We start from the raw sequence: 23,884 nt of genomic DNA, 5'->3' as shown, positions 1-23,884 counted from the left end.
ATTATTTTCTAGAATAGATAAAAAATAGGAAGTGTGATGTATGAAGTTTTTGAAAGATAAGTAAAATTTAAAAGAAAATTTTAAAAAAAAAAAATCATTTTTTACCAAAATTTTTGTTAAATTTTGAAGAGCCGAACGTGGAAGCTCTTAGATAGTTAGGCCAAGGTGCCACATTCTTATCAACTGATTCTATGATAACTTTGACGAGAAGTGAAACTTTCCCCCGTAAAATTAGATATGACACATTTCAGTCTCGCCTATATTTAGGTTGGAAAGAAACAGTTCGGAAGGAAGCTCTTACCTTCCTGAAAAATAAAGCAGTCCTAATTGTTTTGTGCTCTTCATAGGGCCCTCGACAGGTTTAGAACAATAGTGAAGGATGAAACTTTCACACGGCTCGACGCATGCATATAATCCAACACTATTTTATTATCTCCTGACGATAAATCACATTAGATACTTCTTTTTTTTTTTTTTCTTTTGGATTTAAAGTTGAACTAAGCAAATCTTGGGATGTGTTGTTTTGACATGAAACAATAAAAATAAGCTGTTTTCCACATTTTTCAGTGTTCTGGCATGGGCAGAATTACTGGTCATCAAAAAAACCTAGCATGCGGTCAGCCTAACAAAATCTGGAGCAAAACAACGGCTTACCCTTCTACATATGCTTTCATTCGTTCATAACCTTAGCCCCAACAAACCCATACATAATGAACCCCCAAGAGTTGCCATCGGCACCCCACTAAATGTCCACCCCCACAACACCCAATGAGCCACTGGATGGAATAATCTTGAACAAAAGTAGAGAGATGCGTATACTATGATGACATGTTCTCTTTGATCATTTGCAGAGAGACTGCCACCAATCTTTACCCCCGAAGCTGAGTTCTTCATATTTTAATTCTCTGCAATATGAAGAAGTCAACTCTTTAGTAGTAATGTTACAAGATGTGAAAGAAGATCAATTAAGAACAAGGTGAAAGAAAGGAAAAAAAAAGGGTTCAAATCTCTCTATTGATCATTTGATCTTATTGTTCATGGCAGAGGCACAGAACTCCTGGTAATGATGGCATATCACTGTTTTTGTTATTTTCAGTTAGTGATGGTCCTTCCCCCCACCCGAACCCCCTCATCCAGGGGTGGTTTCCAAGGCTATGTAATCGTGATATGCAAACCCTACTATAAAACCATCATTGATTTCCTCTTGAATGGCCACTTGTCAAATAATAATTCTTGACTGCCTAAAAAAATAAATATAAACATTTCAACTTTACGTCAAAGAAACACAGCCTTAAAGATATTTGCTAGCACATTCAACTGTCTTCTAATTGGTGCACATCACAATGATACTACTGAGACAAGCCTCAAAAATGGTAGAGGGCAACACTCATGAAACATTGTGATGAAAAGGTGTCAGTGATAAAATGCCTGCAAATGTCACACAACGAACACAAGAAAAGAGAGGGTGGCTGAAGGTAGGCATACCACTAATCAAAAACCATCGCAAGCAATGCACTTTGATTTTAATGTATGTTGCGGTTTAGCAATCCTTGAAATGATAGGTAAAGATCTTTGTTATCCATCCCAAATATCTCTTCTGCTTTCCTTAGAGTTTCCTGAAAGAAAAAAGTTACAAACCATATACTACTTGAGAATTAGATAAGTGCGAGCAGTTTTAAGAGATAGAATAGCAAATAACTAGGCATTTAACAATTCATTACCTCTCGGGTTTGCTTTTGACCATTTAGTTCCTTGATATTAGCCAGAAATGCACTGAACTGCTCATATGATAACCGACTCCTGGATTACAGAAACATGTAAATCACTGTTTAAAGAGCTCTATTACTACCATAACAAATTAGCCGGTATAAAACTCAATGGACATACACAGACTCACCTGGCTTGCCGAAAAAACTCCTTTCCATCTATTCGAGGAGTGCGCCCTACATATTTTTTTAATTACAAAAGAAAATTATTAATGGCAGACGGCAGAATGCAACAACATACAAGATGTGATCGAGGAGAGGTATAAGCTAATCTACAGACTGTCATCATCTATTACGGAATACAACACAAAATACAGTGGAATGTTTTGCTAGCTACAAGGGTAAGCCATGAGCAGTTAGAACTCTTAGCCAAGCATGCACCCAACGAATACCAACAAGTAGTATGCTATACTCAATAAGGTGAAAAATGAGAAAAACTGCCCATTGAAACAGCAACTCATAAAAACCTGGCTGTTGTCGTCCACGAGGAGGAGAGTTTGCTGCAGATGACTGCTGGCTTGATGGGTACCATGAAGACTGCGTAGTCCTTCCTTCGTAGGGCAGTCTTGTGGGAGATGTTGAACCAGAGTTTTTTCGGGGAGAACCAACAGCAGAATAACTCGTAGGGGACACACTTGTAGAAATAATTTTTGGAGTTCCAGTTGGCGTAAGCTGTGGAGTGATATATGGAGTAATAGAAAATCTTTGCCTAGCATGCCTTGATGCTGCGGACAACAAAGTAGCTTAATTTCTTTTCATGAGAAGTAATAACATGTATAATTTCAAGATACTTAGTTTCATGACTTCTAATTTACAACCTAACTATAATAACAACTTACGATGGCCCAAGGTTTTAAGCTATTGAAAGGGGAACAATCTAGCCACACAATCTAGGCTCAAAGAATAGCACAGACAAGTTCATATACCTTCATCAGATTGATGTCCCATGTAGCCATTTGTCCCCTCATCTGTAAGCATGAAACACAAGGTGCCCACGAGGTGGCAGGCAACATAAAAGAAAGAAATGTGAGCCTTGACAAAAAGCAACACATTTGCTAAAAAAAACAGAAGATAAAACAATCATATTTATCGAAGATTAATGAAATCAGATGAATAGTACCCTTGTCTGGATATGATTTGGGAATCGATTGGTCACAGGTTCCAATATCAACAGTTTCAGCTGGCTGTTAAAAGGAGATAAAAAAAAGATGGTATCTAATTAATTTTTAAGGTCTACATAAATCATATGCAATGCCAATGTTGAGGAAAAGCATAAAAACTTAATAGAGAACCTGAACCAAGATTGGTTGGGGAAGGAAATCTTACTGATGAATTGTCATCATTTAGGGACTGCATGAGTTGCTTCTTAAATTGTTCCAACTGTTAATAGAACAAAAACAAAAAAGCAAACATATGGGAGCACTCGTGTCAAAGAAGCTTGGATATCCACAGTAAAAATAATTAGGTAACACCATACAAGTGAAACAAACCAACTTGAAAGTAACAAAAGAAACTCAAAATGGGTATGAGCAAGAGACCAAAAGATGACAGCTGAAAAAAGTTGAAGCCCCATGTTGAAAAATGGTCTAGCACAAGGTTACATCAGTAAAAGTAGAAGCACCGTAAGTTCCATAAGATAGGATCAATATTTAGATATGGATATAAATAAAAAAGCAATGCAACCATGAAACATCCTATTTTCTCACATGCAAACTGAAAGGTGAGCAAATGACTTTGTGGCATCAAGGTAGTTGCAATGATGTACTAGAACCACAACTAAATATGTGATAGTAAGCCAAGCACTTTATACACGTGAAGTTCTAGCTTTACAAGTTACTTTTAGCTAAGCCAGCTATAATCAACTGGATTTTGCTTGAGCCTAGAATCCATATTGGCTACTCCTACTGTCCAGCCTTTAACTTGGGAGGAGCTTGAGCCAAAAGGAAAAGTACTAAACATATATCAAAACTCTTTCCATTAACTTACCCAAAGGAACCCATTTCAGTTGCATTTATTCCAAAAAATGTGAAGTATTTTCTCCCTTTTCAACCTAAGGTACTATTGGCATTTTAGTACAAGAGACATGTTGCTGGGAATCATTTGCTGTCAGGGTCTCATAGATTGTGCATTTCAAATGGGAATATTTTCAGGGCAGAGTTACTGTATATGAGGCAGCAAAAATATATGATTACTTCATCTCTTGAGTATCCTGATCAAAATCAGAAAGTAAAACTTCAATCCAAACTGACCTTTTTACAGCTTCTTTTCATTATTATCTGAGTCAAATAATTTATTAGACTTTCAAGTTTGACAAGGAATGAGTGAAGTCCAATGCAAAGCATTGGGCTTCTTAGATGTTTAATTTTGAACTAAACATCTACGAAGCCCAATGCTAGGCATGTTTGATGAGGACATCTATTATTGTTATTTTGGTTATTTTACTTATGTTTTATTTATTTTATTTGGGTTTGTATTAATGGGCTTGGGCTTCAGCCCATAGACTTTCTAGGGTTTATTTAGGGTTTGTGTTATTTTACCATTTAAATGCTTGTAATGAAACATCGAAGGGGAGTTTTTGGATATTAAACAATTCAGCGCTTGTTACAGCCGACATTCTTCCAACCCTCTTTCTCTTTGTCTTCTTCTTCTCTTATCTTTTCTGGCTTCTTTTCTTCTCTGTTCTGCTATTTATTCTGTTTCTCTTTCTTGTTCCACTATTATCCTACATCATATTTGGTATCAGAGTCAGGTTCTATGGTTTTCTCAAACAGTAGAGTAATCTTTGGACCCCACTTTGTTCATCATTTCTTCAACCCAGATACCCAACACCGAAACCAACCCATTACCACGTGAATCTAGTTCACCATTTCCATCCACCGAAAACCACATCAATTACCCAGAACTTTTCTCACCCATATCTTGAAACCCATCTCCACCGAAGAACTCCCTTCGATCCAAACCAAAACCAACCCATTTCATCTTCTTCAATATTCCGAAACCCACAGTGCATTCCAGCCCTTGAAAAACACTGGGTCCCTTTTATCACTCCTCAGACCGCCGCTATCGAGGCTTCTGCAGGCAGCAACTCCATTAGAAGCATTTCCTTTCGTGTGAAGTCGTCACCACCCATGCGATACCCATCTCTGCACAATTTCTCAACGAACAAAGGGAGTCACTATTTCCTATCTCTCTTTGGTTTTATACTACCAGTTCATTTTAAAAGTGTATCAATTGTTTTCTATGTGCTGCTGTTACCCGTAGTAATTTCATCCAAACCCATCGGAATAGACCCATTGAGCCATGACTCATTTAAGTTGACCATTTGACTACCCACTTGATTGGACCCCTTGGCTGATTTAGTCTTGGATAATTTTCCCGACATTTGCTACGGCCCAATTTGCTTCCTTCTAACATACGAGTCCAAATTTAGGGCTTAAAACTAGTATTTTATTTATTTATTTATTTATTAGTATTTTATTGTCTTTATATTTGCTTATTTTTATTTTTATTTATTTATCATTTTAGATTTCGTGCTAATAGATAGATTATATTAGTGATTCATTTCCCTTAAAACCTTCGTATACTCTATCCACTTAGTCCCCGTACTAGTTTCAGTTTCCAGAGTGTGTGATCAACTCCAATTCAAACTCTTCAAACCCTCTCAGAAACGGTATCCACGTGAGAATAGGTTCCTAAAGTCTAGGCAACTTCAAATTTCAGCCAATCTCCTAAGTGTTCACGTTGTTTCCCCCCATCGCCTATAAGAAACTCTCAAGCCTCTGTGATGCACACGTTGAAATACCAAGAGAAACAACATTTCCGCATAAGCCATATTTCTGCCCAACCATCGCCGACCACCCCAGGACGTCGGAGCCCTACCCACAGTGGCAGAAAACGCCGGCCAACCCAACCCCGTTGAACCCACTCCCTCAGGTAAGCCCCTGCCGCCGCGCGCCACCTTCCTCCCTTTCGGTTATTTGAGTTTCAAACCCATTTCTCTCTAAACTCTCACTTTTTCTCTCTCTCTCTCCCTCTCTCGGTGTCGCACCACCATAGGGACCCCCCAGTCACGTCGCCGGTCACTCCCAGCCACCCAGAGCCACCGTTGACACAATTTTTATAAAAGCTTTTTAAAGGATTTCAAAGCATATGTTGGAGTCTATTATTAGTTAAATTCCTTATACGAATTTAATTACGTAGAGTATTACGACACGTTTTGCTAGGAAGTTATTAACGTCTAGAATCTCGTTTAGGTAACGCGCTACAAGTTGGAAATCAGGAAGCAACGCTAAGAGGTAAATAGTATGATCATATTAATATATGCGCACTGTGAATATTATTGTTATGTATGAAAATGTAATGTGCTTATGATTGTTAACTACGATACGCTAAGAGGCAAGTCAAGGTTAGTTCACTTTTCGATCCTTGATGAAATATGAGATTATGCTTGAGTGAATGAATTTGTTGTTGATTGATTTAATGTTACTAAATTCATATGAAAGCCATGAAATGTTGAAGTGGTAGTTCAAAGTCAAGTATGCCATGTAATAGTCAGATTACGCAAGCCATGTTCATGAAATGCTTAGGTTATATATGCCATGTTTGTGTAATACTTAGACCATGTATGTCATGTTCAAGTAGTACCTGGATCATGTATGTCTTGGAACGTCATAAAACATTCATAGCATGTTAGGTAATATCACGTTATACCATGCCATGTACAAGAATATGCCATGCTAAATCATATTATGCTATGCCATGTACAAGAATATGCCATGTACAAGAATATGCAATGCCATGTCATGTTACGCTATACCATGTACAAGATTATGCCATGTTAGAAATGTTCATGAAGCCTAACCAAATCTCATGCATTAAGAAAGATAAGAAATGTAACGGTGCCACGGACTCAAGCGTGGTTAACCATAAGTTTAGTGAACCACGGACTCAAGCGTGTTTCATTTCATGTTATGCAAGTTTAGTGAAACACGGACTCAAGTGTGTTTCGCTCCATGTTATGCAAGTTAAGTGAAACACGGACTCAAGCGTATTTCACTCCATGTTATGCAAGTTAAGTGAAACACGGATTCAAGCGTGTTTCACTCCATGTTATGCCAGATAAGTGAAAACACGAACACAAGCATGTTTCACTTCATGTTAAGACAAGATAACTAAGATATTATGCATTCACAATTACATGTTTTGATTATATATGCTTCCGCTTATGTTAATAACAAAAATGTATGCTATTAAGTCTGTGATGATATATGTATGTAAAATCTTTCAGAAAGTCATGTTACGTGTTTGATTGAAATTCATGAAGCTATGTGTATGTTATGAAGGGTATCATAGAAATGAAATGTATGTTAGGCAAAGACTATATTTTACGATATGATGTACTACTTACTGAGTATTCAACTCATTATTTTTGTGTCTTCTTGTTTTCTTCCATGTCTGATTCTCGCAGATGATGTCCATGATGATGAAGAGCTGGATGGCCAAGAATAGATCTAGTACAAAGACTTAGGAATGAATAAGTGATTTTATCACCAGAATTAGATTTCTTTTATGTCATTCATAAGATTAGTTTATGTTCTTTTATATTTCGTTCAGTTTCCAAAACAATCATGTTCAATTCAGTTTTAACGTTTTGAAGAATTTCAATAAATGAGGTATTTCAGGATATGAATATCTTTACCGGGTATTATGTTCTAAAGGTTGGTAATATCTCTATCCTACGGGAAGGGGGTGTTACAATTGGTATCAAAACCTATCCCAACCAGAAATGTGGGACTTGAGCCGTCCTACTTACAATGGACAAGCCCAACGAGAACGTCGAAAATTTAAGGGGGGTAGATTGTGATACCCCATATAATATGAATATGAGTAGGTGGTGTATGGGATCCCACATTGCTTGGGAAGGAGAAGTTCTTGCTCTTTATAAAGTTCCAATGGGACTCTAATTGTATCATTGACTAGTCATTTTGGAGTATAGGTCATGTGGTTTGGGCCTTCTATTGGGACGTTACATTCCTACTTGTAAAAAAAAAAATTATTGTTAGCTCAGGTTGATATTTTTCATTGCTTGCACTTATTGTTCATTGATCTCTCCATTGCACTTAATTTAGCTGGTGTTGTATTGCATGCAGTTGCGTAGTAGTCGTCTTTTCACCTCTAGTTCCAATACCTTTACCATGGATCCTTCCCAATTTGATGCCCTCACCCGACAATTAACTCAACCAGCCACTAACTAGCAACATTTACAAACTCAATTAGCAGTTGTCCAAACTGAGATGGCTGCTACTCTTGAGGAGAACAGGGACCTAGCTACTAGGTTGAACAATTTTGCGGAACCCCCTCATTCATTTGACAACTCTGAAGCGTCCCATAATAGACACTATCGTCGTCAATGAGGTGGTCGACAACATTTTAGACGTGATCGTGGAGATAGAGATTATGATCGTGAGCAAGAACGAGACCATTACCGTCAGGGTACTCAAGTCTCCTACTCGCCATGAAGAGAGCTTATTTAGAAACATTAAGTTAGATGCCCCTACTTTTGATAGTTGCTAAAATCCTCGAGTTTTTACTCAATGGATTAGGGATATGGATCATGGCTATAAGCCTAGGAAACCTTTAGACCTTATTCTCATGTCCCCACATGCAAGTGTCTGTATCAACTGAGGCATTTGTACAACATCTTTATGACTTACATATTGAGATCAATAAACAACTTGAAGCCAATAATGCATCATATAAACTTCGAGTTGATTTGCATAAACGACATATTAAATTTAATATTGGGGATTATGTTATGATCCAAAGTAGACCGGAACGGCGTCCACTAGGATTCGCTTTCAAATTGCAAGCCTGTAGTGCTGGTCCTTTTAAAATTTTAATGTGCGTTGGTCCAAATGCATGTCATTGATCTTCCATCACATTTTGGTTGCCACTCTACTTTCAATGTTTAGGACTTAGTTGCTTATAAAGGCCATTTCAATCCCTCCAATGATCCTCTTCTACCTCCATCTGTGGACCTTGACCTTTAACCTTTCGTCACTCATACTCCAATACTCTCTATCACAGCACACAAAGATAAAATTGATGCTATTTTAGATGAACAGATTGTGTTGACCAATGATGGAGAAGTTCAATGTTTCCTTGTTCGTTGGGTAGATATACCTGATTCTGACTGTACATGGATTCCCAGATAGACTCCAATAGCTTGATCCAGATTTATTGGAGCCTTATTGGAGTTAGCAGAATCTTCCTTTGCCCGGATCACCATCCACCCATTCTAGGGGAGTTGGTGGGGACACCAGATTCAGGCCTCCACTCACGTGTTTATGGGCGTCGGAAGAAACTTGCTCAACCACTTAGCTTATGGTTGGGTGATTGATTGCAATCTTGTTGTGATTTGCAACTCGACAGAATCGAGTTTTTCCCACCCCGGGAGAGAGGGCATTTCCTATTATTGTTATTTTGGTTATTTTACTTATGTTTTATTTATTTATTTGGGTTTGTATTAATGGGTTTGGGCTTTAGCCCATAGACTTTCTAAGGTTTATTTAGGATTTGTGTTATTTTACTATTTAAATGCTTGAAATGAAACATTGAAGGGGAGTTTTTGGAGATTAAACAATTGAGCGCTTGTTACAGCCGCCATTCTTCCAACCCCATTTCTCTTTGTCTTCTTCTTCTCTTATCTTTTATGGCTTCTTTTCTTCTCTGTTCTACTATTATTCTGTTTCTCTTTCTTGTTCCACTATTATCCTACATCAATGTTCGTGGTAATCAAACATCAACCAGAAAGGCCAACTAGAAGCCAAGAGGCCATATCAACTGGACTCATTCACTTAGTTTCACAGACTTTTCCTAGCCACTTGAAGGATATTGTCTTACAAACAGACTTTTGCTGATAAGTAAAAGCAATTATATTATAAGCGCAATGGACATGCAACTCAAGTAGAAAAGCAGTATGCATGAGAAAGCACCCAAAAAAGTGGGTGTTTAGAAACATCAGGATGAGCATTAATACAACACCACTCGAAGTGACTTCAAAAACAAAGTAGTAAAGCCCAACTCGTATTGAAACTTTGGGCATTCCTTTTAATCCAAATGCACTACATTAAACAATAAGGGATAGTATTCCAAAAGTGTTAAGATTATTTGACTAAAATGAAACTACATGAGATTCTCATCAAATTGATGTTAACATCACAAAGCATAAACAAATTTGATTTAACTGCTTGAAAACAAAATGAAGAATCATATAAATAAAGCGGAAGGGCCAACCCTAACTGGTGCCAAACTTACTATGATTGACAAACGCTAGCAGTTATTTGTGATGCAATGATTACAATATGGTAACCAGCCCAAAACAGAAATATTCAAGACAACAGATTAGCTTTCAGCTATTTCACATTTAGTCCTATTTCAAAGAAAACGGCATTCTATCTATTTCATCATCACTATAATGTATTCATTAAGCTTATGTCTTATATAATGATGGACTGAAACCCAGGAACTGATTAGCACCAATTACAGTTGCTTGATTTAATCTGGTGAATGTTAGCATCTTAAAGAAATTCTCACTATTTGGTGGGAAGGGATATGGGTGAACAAAAGGTTGCAATGGAAGGAATTACCAGAAGGAAAGCAAACCTGTGGTTTACCACATAAGGAAGAAAGGAGGGAAAAAGTAAATGTTGCGCTTAGGTTGGAAGAAAAGAGAATCACCCCACTTTTGCAAGTTCCAGCCCATCAGCAAAAATTAGTAACCCTCATTTCTTTCCATTCCATTTCTCTCCAAACTGAATAAAATCATTTTACTCTACTTTTCCTTAGCCCACTTACCTACAACACTCTTCCCCCCAACTAAAAGTAGTACTTATTCTGTGATCACCATATGCATACATATATATACTTGAGATACACACACAAAATATCTTTGGTGGGCCCAGGATGAAATGAACATCCTTTGCTTTCTTCCTTTAACCCAATCAACAATGGCAACAATCATCTTACTATCTCTTTTCCTATACCAACTTTCGTACCCTCTACTCTTTCCCCCAACCAACTGAAGTATTTATTCTATTATCGTTATAAGGTCTAAGAATCTAAATTTTCAGTGAACGTGACCCAAAGAATATGGAATTATATCTCACATAGTATTAATTAAGATCAAAATCACTAAATAAAAAAATGGATATTGGTGGTTGGCTCAAGTGGTAAAGGCCTTGGTCTTGGTGGTATGCTCCCTCCAGGTCTAAGGTTCAAATCTTTGAGTGCAAACAATTTCTAAAGGTCATCAGACTGGAAGAACTTCCCCTTGAATTACCCGAAATGCACTTGCGGGAAACTTCCTGCCGATGGCTTATGCACCCCCGGGATTAGTTAGGACTTTGTTCTCAAACACCCGGTGCCAATCAAAAAATAAATATGTAACAAAATGGATATCCGATCAAATTGAAATTCAACCGCTTCACTTGTAATCCAATTTAAGAAAGTCACAACTCCCAACATATATGCCGATGTTAACTAATCTTAGGCTGCAAAAACAACCATAAAGACATTTTAAAGCTCCATACATCTTTAATAAAGATTATGACCAATAGACTTTTTTCTGGCCATAGGCCTATTACCTTTTACATTCTTGCAGAAAGAAAAGCTTTACAGCATGTAGCAAATATGCCATTGCTAAGCTTTACAGAAAACAAATGTTACATGACAAATTATTGCTAATTATGACCAGAAATAGAATTGTTTTCCTTTTTTGTATGTAATGGAATAAGTATATACATACATGTAAATATGAGACTACATTGTATTTTGGTGGCTCATTCCCAACAACAGTCAAGTAACTAGCTATTGTCATTAATTATGAAAGAATCGAAACCCAAAGGGCTGCCCAATTTACACTATTCCACTCTCTGAAACGAAAGATTTTTGTTCTCTAATCCCATAAGAAGATTTGCAAGATAAATAGAACACAAATTAGTATTAGGTTTTTTATAAGGAATAGAACACAAATTAAAATAACCCCAGTGAATGAACAATAAGATGACTACAGTTCAACCAGAAAAATAATAAGACCTCCCTCACCTTTGCCAAATCACGGCCAAGTTTTTTTGCAGTCATTGCCAACGAATCCCGTTCCCTTGATAGCCTCATCTTCAATCGAACAAGTAAAAAAGAAAAAAAAAAGTAAAGGATCAGAACAAAGAGTTTCAAATGCTTCAACTAGAAATTCAGATGCCTATTTCTATTACAGAGAATTTCAAGTTAAAAAGACACTTTCAGATGTTATGCACTCTTGTTCTCTCTCTTTTCTTTTTCTTTTACTTTCTTTTCAATTTTGGGACTCAAGAAAACAACACCACATATCTCTAGGTCAGTGATAAAAATATTGGATTTGAATGATTTTAACATATCGAAAATATGGATCTCATAATCCAATCACAACTTTTTTTTGCTAGTTCTGTAGGCAACCTAGGAAAGATCAAGTCTCAAATTATTTTTCCAAAAGTTTTCAAAAAATGTTTTCAAATTCAAACCAAACATCTTCCAATCTCAAAAAATTTACTATTTCAACTTTTCATCCAATTAGTCTAGATTAGAGTGAAAAGTCAAAAACACAAAACCAAAACAACTTTTACAAAAACCAAAACAAAAACATCCTAAAATTGTTGCATTTAAACAAATTCTCCCATTCACATTCCCAAATCCTAATACAGAACATATTTTATAAAACAAATCAAATCTTCCCATCTACTTTCAAAAAACCCAGTAAAAAAATCTCAAAATTTTTCAAGAAAGATTTGTCAAAAATTCTCTGGTTTTTTTTTTTTTTTTTGTTGATCAGTAAAAAAGAAACTTTATTAATGAGAATAGGCATAGTCCAAGTACAAAATTCTCAAAATCTCATTAACAAAACATGGCCTAAGATGGCATAAAATGAAATCAATTTGCTGGCAACCACGGGATTAATGAAATACATTGGCTTATAAGGCTTCTCCCCTCAGCATTATCATCAAACTCCATCATTAGTTTCCGTCAACCGACGACACTATTAAACTTCAATTGAGCTTAATTCCTCATTATCTTTTAGTTGTAAAAATGATCAAATATAAAAACTCAAATATTTTTGCTTTTCTCTTCTTTTACACCCACGTAAAGCATCACTCTCTAAAATTCTGAGTGCAAACAATGACACCCGAGCCCATAAAACTTTTTTTTGATAAGTACCCGAGCCCATAAAACTCCTAAATCTGGAGTGAGCTTTTGAGTTTAGACCCATGGGTACTGATAAAAAAAAATGTTTAGACCCATGGGCCAACTGCTTTTCTGCATATTTATATTGTATTAAATTTTAATCAAGTTTAGACATTGGTTATATTTGAATGTATGGCTGAAAATTTATGCTTTTGGAGTAAATACCGAAAAACTAAAGAAGACAATGATCTTTAAGATCACCAACTCTCACACAGGGCATAATTGTGTGTTGGCTGCCCAGAGATTAAAGAAAATGTTTGAGATATGTATGAATGTTCTTTAAGTATTCAAGTTATTCAAAATGTGAAAATCTAATTATTATATTGTTTACTGTATTATATATTTGCTTACTTATTATTCGACTCACATCATGTTTATGTCTTTTTAAACGTTCTTGGTACTGAAGTCATCGATGTTGGGACAAAAGGGCAGGCTCTAGCACTTGGAGACCATGGCTTAGATTACACATTACCCTATCACTAGAGAGTTTCATTTATGATTTCTATTATTTTTATTTTTATTTGCTCTGGGTCTCCAGAACAATGTCTTGACTAATCCTAGAGGTACACAAGCCCCTAGCAAGGAACTTTCTGCAAGTGCACATTGGGTACATTTATGATGTCTTTTATAACATTGAGAGAGTTTATAAACTTATCAGCTTATGGGTTTTGCTATAACTATCACCATTTAAAGCTTTATTAATAAAATTTTCAGCATGTTTGAGCTGTTTATAGATTAACCTATAATCTGGCTCATGGAATATAAACCATAGTAGCATTTCTAACCGTGGTTTATAGTAGCATTATAGTAGCATTTCTAACCGTAGAGGAATGGATGTTGCACAAACTGTGCCAATTTTAATTTTCGTTTGAAAACGTTACTCAGTTGAGATCCACTAGAACACTAGAAAAAGAGGCCACCTCTTTATCCGGAATCTCAAAAATACAAAAACCCACAAAAATTTAACTAATCCCTTCTAACCCACCCCCACCCCAGAACTTTCTGACACAAACAAAACCGTCAAAATCAGACGCATTTGAGTCATAACAACAATTTTCAAGCACAATTCAGCAACTTAACAAAAATACTGGAATCAATTTTGCCAACTGCTGTTTTTTTTAACCAAACAAAAGAAAACACAGATTAAATTATATAAAGAAATTAAACGAATAGGGAAAAAAAGAATAAGGGACTACATTGTCGTCGAGAGCGATTTTGAGTCTCGAGTCGGCCTCCCGGTAGGCGTAGTCGAGACGAGAGACCTTCTCCTCCAGGTCCAAGACAACGCGGTCCTTGTCTTGGAGCTTGTAGCGCATGCGGGCGACCTCAGACTCGAGGTTGGACACACGCGAGGCTATGGCCATGGAGGTGATCTTCCGGGCCAGATCGAGCTGATCGTAGGGATCAGTCGGAATCACAGCCAGGATCTCGTCCGGGAGGTCGAAATCCGGGCCCACGCTCCCAACAATGCTCAGCGCCATACCAACCTGTTCTCCTCTATCCCTCTCTCGCTGGTGTCAGCGTGAGAATTATACGTATATACGAGGGTTTGATAAGGTGGATGTGATTGGCTTGGTGTGGTTGCAGAGGATATATGACAACGAACAGTCTCAACCTAATTCCATGAAATGACGCACGCTCAGTCTGTCGCTTTGGACACAACGAAAATTTGATCCCTTTTTTTAAATTATTTTTATTTTTATTTTTATTTTAGTTCGTTGTCTTTTGCTTTCAAAATTCAAAGTGGTGTTTATTTAAATAAAATTTGGGGCGGCACTTACTTTGTTGGAGTTTGAAATTTAGGAGGTTTCCCTCCAAACAGACCTTAAACCAGTTGATTTGAAATATTTTCCAGACATACGTAAAAATGTTAAGCACTTTATCTTTTGGACAGTGAAAATATTTAAAAATATTTATAAATAATAGTAAAAAAATAATAATAAAATATTAAATAATAATAAAAAGTAATGAATAATAAAAAAAAATAAGTAAAAAATAATAATAAAATAAAGAATAGTAATAAGAGTGTTTAAAAGTATCTGAGGTACTCCCATTAGTCAAACCAATAGTAAAATATTTTTTTTTTTGAAATATAAAGAAATGGTCTTAAAAGAGGACTCCATCATTGTATTTTACAAATATTTTACATTTTGAAACAGTGATCCCGCTACATGTAGAGGATTCTATTCATGATTGTAAACTTTTTTAATTAATTTATCTTTCCTCCTCATCTTCGATTTTCCTCATTCCTTCATATTTCTTTTCTTCTCATTTCAGACCCCCTCTCTCTCGTTCCCACACTTTCTCCGTTGCTTGGCGCCAAAGACAGAAGCAAAGCATTCTTCCTCGACTACGCTTGCTGCTTCCATCTCTAATCATTCAGTTTCAAGATCTGCTCTCATTGTTGAGGTAAACATTGGAATCTCTCTCTATTCTCTCACTCTCTCCAAAATGCATGAAATCTTAAATCTTTTCTTCTTAGAATATGGGTATAGGAGTTTGCGTGAGTTCATGCGTATACCGATTCATAGAATATATGGGTGAAATATGTTTGCTTTCTTGGAATCTCTCTCTCTCTCTCTCTAAAATGCAGGAAAACACAAATTTTTTCTTCTTAGAATATGGGTCTATGAATTTGCGTTAGTACATGATTGTGGGATTTTACAGCATATGGAAAGTTTTTGTATACAAGTTTGTTCTCTTAATTATTTGTTAGTTTTATTGAGTTTCTGTATATTGATGATTTTTTTTATGATCAGTCTGTTCTCTCAACAATTTGTGCTTTCCTGCAACTCAACAATAGAGAATCTCCAAGAAACTCACCTTACCACTTACGCAAACAATATCTCCCTCTTTATGCTTTGCTTCAAGACTTTTTAAAAAAGGTTGAAATGTAAAACGAGTACCACAAAAAAACTTCTTCGAATGCAAAAAAATTGTTTCTTTCCCTTGCTATTAATATCATTGATTGTATCCTCAACATTTATTGATTTTCTGCAATCTCACAAACCACTACCACCTTAAGAAATGAAAAAGAACAACTAGTTCTGACTCCCCTGCAAGAAAAACCATAAAAGTTATGTATAAAAAAATATTTCATCTCCCTAATGTTCTAAACAGCTAGTGACTTGCATAATTGGAATAGACAAAATCAAATGATCTAAAAAGATACAAAATATTAAATCAAAAGTAAGTATATCAATTGATGTGGTTTTGAAAAGATTGTTTTACATGGAGAAAAGCACAATTGTGTATAATGCAAACCATTTACACGGTTTGAAATATGAATGATTTCAAAATTATCAAAAAAAAGGAACCAAAAGTGCTCTTTAGCGATCATAGCTCATGTTTCCTGACACTTACAAAATGAACAATTATGACTACAATTACCGACTCATACTACAATTACTGACTCATACTATATCAGAAAAATTGATGAAAATTTATATCATACTACATCATAAGACTAAAAGACATTAGGTAAACTTTGCTTCATTTTCTAGATCAAACTTTGGGATTTTGGTGATCTATGTTATTTTTGTCGTGGAAAGAGTCTTGGAGGGGTCATGTAGATTTAAATTGGACTAAAAGTGTTTGTAAATATGTCAAAACAAGAAGTGGAAAAGAAGAAGCAGTTCCAATTTGTGTCTCTGATATATCTCTTTTTGGATAGTGAAGATTTGATGAATGCATGGATGTATGAATATTACGTGTCATGTATGAATGTTATGAAATTACTTTCTGATTCTTTCTGCTTTTTTTTTTTTTTTTTTGTAGTAAATTTCTTCTCATATAAGGTGTCAAGCAACCTTTAAGAAAACTATAAAGATTTGCAATGATTTCTTTATGAATAAAAAGATGATCACTTTAATTGCTTGTGTTCCCCAAGTCCACCTCCATTCAGGTATATCCACTGCACCCACACGATGAGAGGCATGCAATCAAACAAAGCACTCACTCCCTCTAGAATTTATGTAATCATGTTTGTGTGGCCCTCAAGAAGTGGCTAGCTCTGGAACAAATTTTCTACAGATTCTCCCAACCCCATCTGATTCAGAGGATATTTCTTTTAGGGTTGTGGGGCCTAAAGTTTATTATTACTTCAATCATTTTGAGGTTGAAATTTAATGCTTTGGGAAGGAAATCATGTACATTTTGCAATGGTACGTACGTACTACTGGCAACCTCTGTTTTGCTTTTGCCTTTAGGACGTTTGCTTGCTTGCTTTTATAACTTATATCTGCTTGCTTCTTGCTTAGTTTTAGTTACAACTCGCGGTTCCTGCCCTCCCAACTTCATTAACCCTACACAAAATAACAGGGTTACAGTTCCCGCATTACATTGCCTCCCCCAATGTATATGTATCATGTATATACATACATACATATAGATATATATATATATATATATTTATATATATAGATAGATAGATAGATAGAGGAAATCAAAGATAGATCAAGTTGAATATTTCGTTTGGGTTTGCTGAGGACCATAAACTGCAGCCCTGTTTTGGGTTTGTTGAGGACCATAAATTGTTATTATTTATGGATTATTTTATGAAATTTTTTTTTCTACTATTTAGCATGTTCATCTACTCTGTTCTTTGTTAGTTTAGCCTGCTATATGTTTTAGTTTAGCATGTTCATCTATTCTGAAATTTGTTTGGGTTTTTATCAAAACAAGTGGTACTTATCAAAATTTAGAATTTTACAAATATGAATATTGAGTTTGATTAAGTTACATGATCCCATTTTTTTTCTTTTTCTTTTTTCCTTTGAAGGATGGATTCACAACTCCATGGAGTTCATTCCTTCACTACCCTCTTACAGGAGGGGAAAGAAAGCTACAATGACTATCTCCTCACATCTTTGAATGACTTAGAATCCCAAGTTACTCCACCCAACCCAAAACAAGGGACTGCTAGAAAAACTAAATTTAGACAAGAAAACTTTAGTCCAAAATAGGACAACTTACTAGTGTCAGTTTGGCTTAATACTAGTTTGGACCCAATCAATGGGGTTGATCAATCTAAATATTCATTTTGGGCTAGAGTTCATGAATATTATGAGAAAAATAAAAAATCCACATCTTGTGAACGGAGTTTCAGCTCTTTCACAAATAAATGGTCTACCATTCAATATGCTACAAATAAGTTTTGTGGGGCCCTAACTCAAATTGAAGGAAGGTCTCCAAGTGGGGTTACTGAGCAAGATAAGGTGCACAAACAATATCATTTTATTTCATCATTTATAGGATAATGTATTAGATATATTTCACATCTCATTTATTGATTTTTCAGATTGAGCAAGCAAATGAGCTCTATTGAAGTAACCAGTCTGCAACATTCAACTTATTTCATTGTTGGACTATTCTAAGATACCATCCAAAATGGAAACAAACTGTGGCTGAGGGTAGCAGTGTGAAAACTAAAAGAAGATCAGTAACCCCAGATGGTCATATACCAGAGTATACATTCCTAGATGAAGACACCATATCTCCATCTATAGATGTAAGTCTAGAGAGACCCAACGAAAAGAAGGTTGAAAAGAAGCGAAAGAGGCAAGATAGTACCTCTTCCAATCTTGTTGATTTGGTGACTGAAATGAGAGAAGAGAAGAAGAGAGCAAATGCCGAGAAGAGAGAAGATAGGAAAGAGACTATCTGCCTTACAAAAGAGAGGCTTGATTTGGATCAACGGAGAGAAGATAATGAACTTATGAGGATAGACACCTCAAGTTTACCTCCAATGCAGCAAAAGTATTTCCGTAGCCTCCAATTGGAAATACTTGAGAAGCAAAGGTCTAGAAAGCCATGACTGGGCGGTGTATGGGCTGCAAATGAACATTTTTTTAAAGGTAACAATGCAGCCATTTTTAGGAATGCTCTTTTGTTAGTTTTTTGTATAGAACATTGCACAAACCTAAAGCTACAAATTCAGCCACATTTGGAAGTTCTAATTTGATAGTTTTTTGTATAGAACTACGCACAAATATGAAGCCATAATGCAACCAGTTGATAGTCCAGATTTTATTTTGTATAGAACACAACACAATTCGCACACTAAACTCTCTTATTAGTCTAATGTGTTATTTGTTGGGGGAATTATAATGGTGGCACACTAAAGTGTTGTTGTGAATGGTTTGAGAGTATTATGTGAATGAATGAACATGAATGAGTATTATGATAATGAATATATTTGCAATCTGAACTTACTTTATTATAGAGTTTGCTTTAATTACTATGTTCATGATTTGACAATGTCTCATTTTATTGATGAAAATGCTTCTTTTCCTTCTTCAGCAATGTGAAAGAGACATACTGGATGTGTTTTTCGTTTCCTTCTTCCACATGGTGGATTTTGTTGACTTGGTGATCTAGCTGATTGCTATACTTTCTTTACCATACTGCGTGCAAACACTTGTTACTCTTGAAGATTAATTTCTTTTAGGATGATCATTGTTTATTAGATAATATCAAATATTTGAAATAGACGAGGTGCTTTCCTTTATAGGCTATCTTAAAATATTTTATTTTTCATTTTATTTCTCTTCAGATTTAGGAAGATTAATTTATATATATATATATATTGTTTCATTAATATGCTTGCTATTTATAAGCTCCCACCTTCCTCTCTGCACTATTGAAAAGAAATATGATTGGTTTCTTATTGTTATTCAAAATAGTTGGAAGAAGTATAGTCATTAAAAGAAATTGACATTTCTAAGCTCTCACCCTTGCGTTTGAAAGAGACCCAGAGGTTCTCAAAATTGTGGTATACGTAGTTATAATTATTCAATTGGCTTTGACTACAAAACAAGACAAGAGACCCAAAAGTTCGACTTTGACTACAAAACAAGACAAGAATTTAACATTAGGCTTAACATAGTGAAATTAAGGAAATTAAGGTTACATCTCGTACAAAACAAGAATATAACATTAGGCTAAACATAGTGAAATTAAGGAAATTAAGATTACATCTTGTACAAAACAAGAATATAACATTAGGCTAACCATAGTGAAATATAAAATACAAGTACTTAAGATTGACTATATATTTTCCATAAATGTTCGATAAGATCCGATTAGAGTTGAGAATGAAGTCCTTGATCTCAAATGTGATGATGACGTTGAATGAAGTTTACAAATTCATTTGTATGCTCATGGAACATTGGCTCTTGGGATATTTCATTGTTTTGTTAATAAACGAAGTCTTCTACTCGAATATAAGTATGTCGTTCATCTTCTACGATCATATTATGCATGTCATCATAATCTCCTTTAGCGTTTGTCGATCATAAAATCGTGCAGGTTCGCATACAATTGCAAATCGAGCTTAAAGCACTCCAAAAGCCCATTCCACATCTTTTATTACTAATTCTTGAGCTGCAGTAAAATGTTTTTTTTTTTTTATGGCCATGTGGAGCATGAATTGTTTTGACAAACGTCGACCAAGAAGGATATATACCATTAGCAAGATAATATCTAATTGAGTAGTTGACCTTCAGAGCATGGCCTTCAGTGAGCTCTCTAAAAGCAGAAGAGTGTTCTAGGACATTAATATCATTATGAGAGCCTGGTAATCCAAAAAATGTATGCCATATCCAGAGGTCGTATGACGCTACGGCTTCTAAAATTATCGTTGGTTCATGAATGTGACCACAATACATTCATTTCCATGCACTTGAACAATTTTTTCATTTCCAATGCATGCAATCAATACTTCCTAACATCCCAAGAAACCCACGACTTTCTCCAACTGCGAGCAATCTAGTAATATTGCTTTTGTTTGGTGATTTTAAGTACTCATTGGAGAATATGCTAATGACAGCCTTAACAAATTTTTTCAAATACTCGGTTGCTATATTTTCTACAATCCTTAAGTATTCGTCCACAAAATCACCATATACTCCATAAGCTAATATTCTAATCGCAGTAATTATTTTTTGAAGGGAGGAATGGCCAAGTCTTCTAGCAGCATCTCTTATTTGGATGAAGTATGGTTCGTATGCTTTGACTTCAACTTGAATACGCAAGAAAAGATGTCGTTGCATTGAGAACCTCCTACGGAATAGATTTGGAGGATATATGGGTGATTCAGCAAAATAATCTTGGAAAAGACGTTGGCGGCCTTCAAGCGAATTTCTTCAAATGAATATACGGTGCGAAATAGAATTACGACGCGATGTCGAGCCTCTTTCATTACCCAAACATTTAGCTTCCATAGCAAGAGCTAAATTTAATTCTAACTCCTTGTCAAATGATGAAGAGTCAAATATCTCAAAGACGGGATTCATAAGAACTATATAGAAAGAAGAACAAGAAGAATTGTGTAAATATATGGAAATGAAGATGTTGATGAAACTTTATGAATAAATTGTGTTATTTAAGTTGAAATTTTGAGAAAACCAAAGGAATATTCCATCGAAAATGAATATTCACGGAATATACCAAAAAATATCTTAGGAATATTCTTTCACAATTATTGAAAATGAATATTCACGGAATATATCGAAGAATATATTAAGAATATTCTTTTATAGATATCGAGAATAGATATTCTCATAATATACTTTGAGCATATTTTCATTATATAATCTCTTATTTTTATTTTTTGAATTAATTTATATTTTGATTTAGCTTTTAAATTTTGATTACTTTAAAATAAAATATAATTATATGACATTGTATATGAGGAGATATTGCAAATATCAAAAGACATGAGGATATTATTGATAGTTAGAGAAAATATTTGAAATGAATAAAAAATGTTTAAAAAATATAATATTTAAATGATAAGAAGAAAAAATAGATAAGCTGATGTATGGTATATTGTAAAAATGAGTTTTGGTGATGTGATGAGCGTATGAAAATGCACTCTAGATACCCTATTATTGGACTAAAATGCTAAAATGTTAATAGAAATAATTGAAGTTAATGTATATTCTTGAATTAAGTTTCTATTTACTTTGGGATACTCCTAAGCAGATTTTTATGTTTAATTTCAGAGTTTATAAAAGAGCAAGTCCAAACCCATTCAAATTCAAAGGAATTTTAAGTGGGTAAGATGTTGGAACAACCTAAGAACTTTCAACGAGTGTAGGACTCTTCAAATAAGGATAATGATGGGGTTTGAGAGTAATTTGGATCAGAGTCCAAAATGTGCTAGGAGATAGAATGGACACACTTTAGTATTTTAACCATAAATTTTCACTCAAATATCGGATTGATGCGATTCTTGATGCGTTGGAAAGATATCTTAAAGGGCTACAAAGTTATCTCTAATAAGGATTTCTATAATCAAACTCCTAAAGTACGTACGTAGCTGCCAAGTTGAGTCCTAAAATTTAGGCAATTTTGTGTGCGGGAATATGAAGACATTATGATTTCTTTCCTACCCTATTTAAGGATATCATTAGCACAAAATTTGGGAGTTTAGAAGAGGGGATATGGCTCAATTTGAAGGAGGAAGATCTTAAATTAATTTCCATGGCCGCCGTTTGCTCTATTTTTCTTTGAAAATTTTTGTTGTCCATTATATTTATAGGTAACTAAATTCTCAAGTAGGACTAGGCATGAACTTGCACATTAAATGGTATTTTTAATTTATTCTTGATTTATGTATTTGATTTTCAATTACTAAAACTCTTTTGTTTTATCATTCTCAATTCATTGTTGATATTTTCTTCTACAAATAATCAAAGAATTTATTCTGTTTATGGATTCAGTCATGCTTTTTCTATTGAGTGGATTGACTCTTTGATTATATTTGGATCAATTATTTTTCTATATTGATTTAATTCTTTACTGCAATATCGTTTCCTGAGTATATTGTCGTCGTTGGATTTTCTCAATAGTGATAATAATTTACGTATTTTAAAAGTGGTGAATGATTTTTCAAATGGTTACATTTGCTTTAATCTTGATTTATAAATATATACATTCCGATTGAGAATATTAGAAATTGAGTTCCCAATTGAGTTATTCAATGAATTGAGAATAATTAAAATACCATATTTGTGCAAGGGATTTCCGACGCTTTACTGTTTGTCAAATTTGAGTACTTTTTATGTTAGTCACTTTGCTTTCACTTTAATTTGCATTTAAAATTAATCTTTGTTTTCTATTAATAATTTAATCTATTTCTTTAGTTTCTTTGTTCCTTCTACAATTCGTTTAATTTTTCTCTCTGTGGAATCGACACCCCAAAGCTGTACTACAACTATCGCATTATTCTTTGGGCGTAATAATGATATATTTTAAATTTTATGATGAGTAAGTCATTGGGAGTGCTCTATCAACCTTGACCACACCACGCATGTATGTTTTTCTTTATTTGTTTTGTTTGTTTTGTTTTATTTTTGTTTTCTCTTATTTTCTTTCTTTTCCTTTTTGTTTGTTGTTGTTTTCTTTATTTTCTTTTGCATGTTAGTTTCATTTTGTCATTTCAGGTTACCATCTTTGGTGCTTAGCTAGCTACTCACGTCACTCATCAGGTGTATTCTATCATTTTTAGTTATTCCCCATTCCAATTCGATTCTTAAACATTGAGGACAATGGTTCATTTAAGTTGGAGGGTAGTGGTGCAAATTCAATATTGAAAATGCTTGTTGGAACTCTGTGGCATATTTTCATGTATTAATTTTTTTTTTTAAATTTTGCATCACACGTGCATCATTTTCACATGTGTACTCATTCTCATTTATAGCCATTTTCGTGAATTCACTAAACCCACCATAATCATTTTTGCTGAGGCATTCACAGAACTTCTAATGCACTCATCCAAGGTTTGTGGTAAAATGGTGGTTTGACACATATAGCTAGAGAACTTTTTTACTTAAGTATTT

General features: G+C 34.9%; 1 protein-coding gene across 1 annotated transcript; it reads right to left on the bottom strand.

Annotated features, from left to right (window-relative positions):
• Positions 1–537: 537 nt before the first annotated feature.
• LOC108998020 (uncharacterized protein At4g15545) lies at positions 538–14,692 on the bottom strand. The gene is made up of 10 exons (XM_018974443.2): positions 14,237–14,692; positions 11,871–11,939; positions 3,093–3,146; positions 2,887–2,950; positions 2,693–2,734; positions 2,234–2,491; positions 1,898–1,943; positions 1,722–1,800; positions 1,486–1,616; positions 538–905 (listed from the first exon to the last, which is right to left on the bottom strand). The coding sequence occupies exons 1-9, from the start codon at positions 14,519–14,521 to the stop codon at positions 1,524–1,526; spliced, it is 990 nt and encodes a 329-aa protein (XP_018829988.1). The 5' UTR covers positions 14,522–14,692; the 3' UTR covers positions 538–905; positions 1,486–1,523.
• Between the last annotated feature and the right edge of the window lie 9,192 nt (positions 14,693–23,884).

This window comes from Juglans regia, chromosome 2 (genome assembly GCF_001411555.2).
Source record: "Juglans regia cultivar Chandler chromosome 2, Walnut 2.0, whole genome shotgun sequence".
Taxonomy (NCBI): Eukaryota; Viridiplantae; Streptophyta; class Magnoliopsida; order Fagales; family Juglandaceae; genus Juglans; species Juglans regia.
This window is presented reverse-complemented; position numbering and strand designations above follow the sequence as displayed.

Bases quoted from the DNA above. Each gene is read 5' to 3' on its own strand.
- LOC108998020 (XM_018974443.2), bottom strand. From the start codon at position 14,521: ATGGCGCTGAGCATTGTTGGGAGCGTGGGCCCGGATTTCGACCTCCCG. The intron at 3,147-11,870 runs GTGAGGGAGGTC...TTCTATTAACAG, and splicing joins TTGGCCGTGATTTGGCAAAG to TTGGAACAATTTAAGAAGCA. The intron at 1,801-1,897 runs GTGAGTCTGTGT...TCTGTAATCCAG, and splicing joins GAGTTTTTTCGGCAAGCCAG to GAGTCGGTTATCATATGAGC.